Source organism: Centruroides sculpturatus, unplaced genomic scaffold, assembly GCF_000671375.1.
Source record: "Centruroides sculpturatus isolate CEXI.00-Female unplaced genomic scaffold, Cexi_2.0 scaffold1677, whole genome shotgun sequence".
Taxonomy (NCBI): Eukaryota; Metazoa; Arthropoda; class Arachnida; order Scorpiones; family Buthidae; genus Centruroides; species Centruroides sculpturatus.
In genome coordinates, this window is record NW_019385873.1 from 144,718 (window position 1) to 149,787 (window position 5,070).

Consider the following 5,070-nt stretch of genomic DNA (forward strand, 5'->3'; position numbering starts at 1 on the left):
CCGTACGTTTCTATATTCAACAGTTGACTCAACGGTGAGAGAACAACGTTTCTAAATGGACCGTTGAGTTCTCCGTTGAGACTAGTGACGTCAGCGCTGTTTCACCGTTGAGCTCAACGGTCTCAACGACCTGAAAGACCGTTGAGTAGTCAACAAACTAACATGGCGGCTTCCACGAAAAAGTAAATTTCGCTTATAGAAACTATCCATTCGCTGCTGTGGATGCTGTAATAGCGAACAGATTAATGAACAATCTGTATATGATAAAACACGTGATTGCACGATTATGTTGGATAATTTGGTCAATATTGAAATATTAAGATTTTTTCATTTGTCCAAAATTGATTACGACCGATATTTGGCCCGCTAAGTCTTCCTAATGATATAAATATTCAAGAAATTAATTAAAATTATTAAAGAAAGACCCAGTAAACAAGAAAATGATACATATATGGGTTCATTTGAATAAAAGGATTTATTCTAATAATGGTTAAGCGAGTTACTTTAATTATTTAGCAAAACAGTCACAATCGTCACCTTCTCGTTACTTAAGTCAGCCATCTTGAAAAGCGACCTCTCAACGAAAGAGTTTCTTTTTTCTGCAAAACGTGACGTCAGATCGTTCAACGGAGGGGCTCAACGGAAAATTCACTGTTGAGTCAACCGTTGAATATAGAAACGTATGGTAATTAATTAATGGTCTTTCACGTGGTTGAGTCCGTTGAACTCCATGGTGAACCAACACTGACGTCACGGAGTTCAATGGATAATTCAACGATCCATTTAGAAATTTATAACGATCCATTTAGATAGCCAGTGTCGTTTCGATATAATAAATTTTGGTATAATCTGCATATCGCAATGATAGAAAAACCATTATCTATATCCTATAATACTTAAGTAGAGTTCAAAAATGTTACATTTTTCGTCCTTAATTAAGATTACACTCGATCGAAATTTCAAAGAATGAACCTATAAAAAACTTTTACCAAAAACTTCCATATTTAAAGTTTTATGTAATAAAAAGTACACTTACCCAAAACTATCTTGTATTTCAATATAATAAAATAAGATAGAAATGTCTAGGTATTTGTACCCAAACTCTGCTTACAAACGACACAAAGACCAGATTGAACTGGATCTAACGAATGGCCAAATTTAAATTGTGCGATTATTTTTAGGCGATGTCGTCAAGCAACTTTTAAAATAGCCAAAAAGTAGTCAAATGATTTCTTGATTATCGTTTAAATCTAATTTAAAAAATAAACTGTTATGAGTAAAATGAAAAATTCTGATATTTTAGAAAAACATTAACTTATCAAACTAATTTTGAGATGTCCGTATAAGTTAAATTTTTAATTTTTGACATCTCTCATTTTATGTACAGCATGTGCAGTACTGTATAATATAATTAATTTTCACTATTTAATTTATTCACAAAAATTATCATTAAAAAATATTAGTATATGTCGTATTGTACTAATATGCATATATTCTACTATTTTTTAAACTCTTTCCGCCTGTGGGCACTAAGAGGGTCTCTTTTAGCAAGCCCATTATAGGTTCGGCCAGGCTCACAACGGTGCGGCCGGGTAGTGATGGAAGGGGCCCGACATATCCGGTCGGATCACCCCCCGAAAAATTCCTGTTGATTTTTTCTACCCGTTCGGATTCCATTCCGATTTCCCAGAGCGATAGACTGCCTTGACCGCTCGGCCATCCGACCGTCGAGTTATTAGAGAGTTTGCGGCCGAAGTTCAAATGTTAAACTTGTACGGAAAGCAGAAGTACACGTTTCACGTTTGAACTCTAAGCCGTGTTCAACTGTTCGTAAATAAATGTTGCTACATTTTAAAACAAAAGTCGCTGATTTCGCCACAGATATTTTGAAAAGTCACTATTTTGTCGCTACTCAATAAAAAAAATCTACAAAATAGCTAAATTCGAGATGAAACAATCTAGATTTATATCACTTATCTAATTACCTAAATCTAAATCTATGAGCAAACAAAACAATCCAGATCTCGATGAAAAAAATAGATAATCACGATTTCAATGTTTTGACTAAAAGTAAAATGGCAGCCGATAGTACTTGTAGTCAACACCAAAAGCGATGTATCTAAAGTCACAGCCTCTCTAAAGTATATTCAAGCTAGATGAAAGTGACTTACCCTTAATACGAATTCGTTTAAAATGTCTTCATTCCATAGTAATTTCTTGTTAGTTGGCTAACAGTGGCGTGCCGTGACATTTGATGATAGGGAAGCTGTATTTCTGTAAGAAGCAGACCTCCAGAGTAAAGTGACCACATTTTCATTGAGACAAAGCGGGACAAATGGGATGAAACGAGAATAAAAATTTAGTTATATATATTTTATTGTATACATTCATATACTTGTACAAAAATGTATTTATTATTAATTATTGGTAACTATAAAAATGTTTGTAAAAAATAATAATTTGAACATCATGATTTTTAATCAAATTAAATTTTTTATTTAAAAAAATTTATGATTTTCTTTCACGGTCATATTTTTGATCCGAGTGAATACTTTGCGATAGATTCGGATCATGTATTAAAATGTCGTGAAATATTTCACATGAATTGGTCAAATTATATTTTACACTTAATATAGATTTTAAAATTTTAATGTTCAACTGCGTTTTTTCAGTTATCCATATTTTACTGATACTAGAAAAAACACGTTCTGTTGCTGCATTTGTTCCTGGAAGGGAGAGCGCGAATTCTACAATTTTCAAAATATTTTGATAAGGAATATTATTCTGTTTAAAATGAAGGAATAACTCCGTCCATTTTTTGTCTGTTTCCACATTTGCAGACAACCAACATTTAATTTTTTCATCTGTAACATATCTTTTTACCAATGACACCTCATCAAAAAGATCATTTTCGCAAATATTATTTTTCGGAAAATGGTTACTAATATATTCAAAAGATTTTTCCACATATTCCCATAAAATCTCCTTTTTTAATGTCACCCAATGAAAATTTTTAATATCTTCGAATTGAACTGTCCATTCTTCAAGATATTCCAAGCAGTTATTATAAAAATTTTTGACATGTTTCAGAAAATCAGGTCGTTTAATGGCACCTTGTTCTTCCAACCTAGTGATGTCTTTTCGAATAATTAAAGGAATGTAATCGTTATCAATTCTTTCTTGTAATTTTGTTTTTAAATTATTGATTTCATTTGACACTTCCGTAATTGAAATTTTGTCCCCTTCAATAATTTTCACAGCATTGTGAAATAATGTAGCTTGGTTGTGGATGAACTGAAGCCAAATTTGTGATGTGTCATTTTCAAAAAAGAGCTGCAATATTCTTGGACATTTATCTTGTGATAAAAAGTATGATTTTAATGGTTCGTATATTTTTAAAATATTTTCTACAGCTGGTAAAAGAGCTAGCCATCGTGTTTTGCTGTAACCAAGAATTCTTTTATATTCGATTTCTGCGCTTTCACAAAAATCCTTCAAACTTTCAACACGCACAGTATATATATAAAAATACGAATAAATTTTTGCAATAATATTTTCAACATCAACTGGAAGTAAGTCAGATGCTGTTTGAATAGTATTATGTAGAATGTGCGCTGCACAACCTACTCCAATAATTTTTTGGTTCAAATGTTCGTTAAGTTTCGTAAAAACGTTATTGATGCCTCTTCTAGCTTTTCCACCAAAATTTGCGTTAGTGTTATCCGCACAATAGGCAATAATTTTATTGTCCAAATTATTCTTTTTTAAAATAGTACTTATTGAATCAAAAATTATTTGTATAGTTTCACCCGGCAATGAAACAAAATCTAATATTCTAATTTTAATTCCTGTTTCTGGATCAAAAAATCTAACAATTGTGGGAAATAATTTTAAATCTTTGTGGTTGGAAGCATCAGAATATATGGATATAAATGCGCATTTTTCTAATTCTTTCTGCAATTGTGAAAACGAATATGGTGAAAAAACATTACAAATAATTGCTTCGGTTTTTGTCCTTGCACATGCAAATTTTTTGTCGTATAATGTTTTGATCATTTGCGACGTACAATCCATTGATCTGAAACTTTGATTGTGGTTTATGGTGTGGAAAGCAAATAGCCCTTCCGCTAATGCTAGCTGTTTTTCCGTGTTGCCAAAGCTAGCACTGCGAAAAAACTGTTCCATTTTAGACGAGGAAGCGGCATTATTCAAAAATCTTTTGTGCCTCTTTGTCGCTAGATGTTTAGTAATATCGTTTTTTCCACCATGTGAGACCGAAAATTCAGCATTGCATTTATCACACCGTACCATATAGTCTATTTTGGTTTTTTTAATAAATGGAAATTCTCTGCTTAGCTCTTCATTAAATTTGCATTCTCTTTTTTTACTCATCTTTTATTCTGTGGGTAAATACTAGAAATAAATAAAAAATTTACTACAAAGGCTAAAAAAGAGTATTAAATTTTACCTTATTGACCGTTACGTTGTGGCGACTATTGCTCTACCTTCGTCAATCAAATAATGAGTCAAACCGAACGTCAAATTGAAAACAACAAACCGCACTGTCTAACGGCAGTCCGCACTGTCTGCACTTATCTGAATTAAGCCGAGACGTAACGACAATGATCGAACACCACCGAGTAAATCTAACTCGGTACATTGCCTAATTTAGTTTACTCTGCATGCATTTTATGTGTTTTTTATGTATTTTTTATTTCTTTATATTCACCATAATACTTAATAAATAATAGGTAATATATTTTTACAGTACATTTAAAATAAGAAATGCAGATATTTTCTAAAAAGCGGGACATTTTTAAAAATCGGCGGGACGCGGGACAGTCCACCAAAAAGCGGGACTGTCCCGCCAAAATCGGGACGTGTGGTCACTTTACTCCAGAGGCAATCAGTTAATTGCTCGTCAGTGATGGTCTAGGGTCGATTCGTATTCGTTTGTTCAAGCCAGTAAAAACCGTAAACTTCTCTAAATGCATTTTTAATATAACAATTACATTCCAAATCGCTAGCTACGATATAAGAGCTACAATTAAAAATAAAATAATAAAAACT

General features: G+C 32.4%; 1 protein-coding gene across 1 annotated transcript; it reads right to left on the reverse strand.

The window, feature by feature from the left end:
* Positions 1-2,481: 2,481 nt before the first annotated feature.
* Positions 2,482-4,462, reverse strand: LOC111642673 (the record flags this gene model as incomplete). The annotated part of the gene is given in 1 exon segment (XM_023389045.1): positions 2,482-4,462. A coding segment is annotated over 1 exon segment (1,911 nt), but the record flags the coding sequence as incomplete, so codon positions are not given.
* Positions 4,463-5,070: the final 608 nt, after the last annotated feature.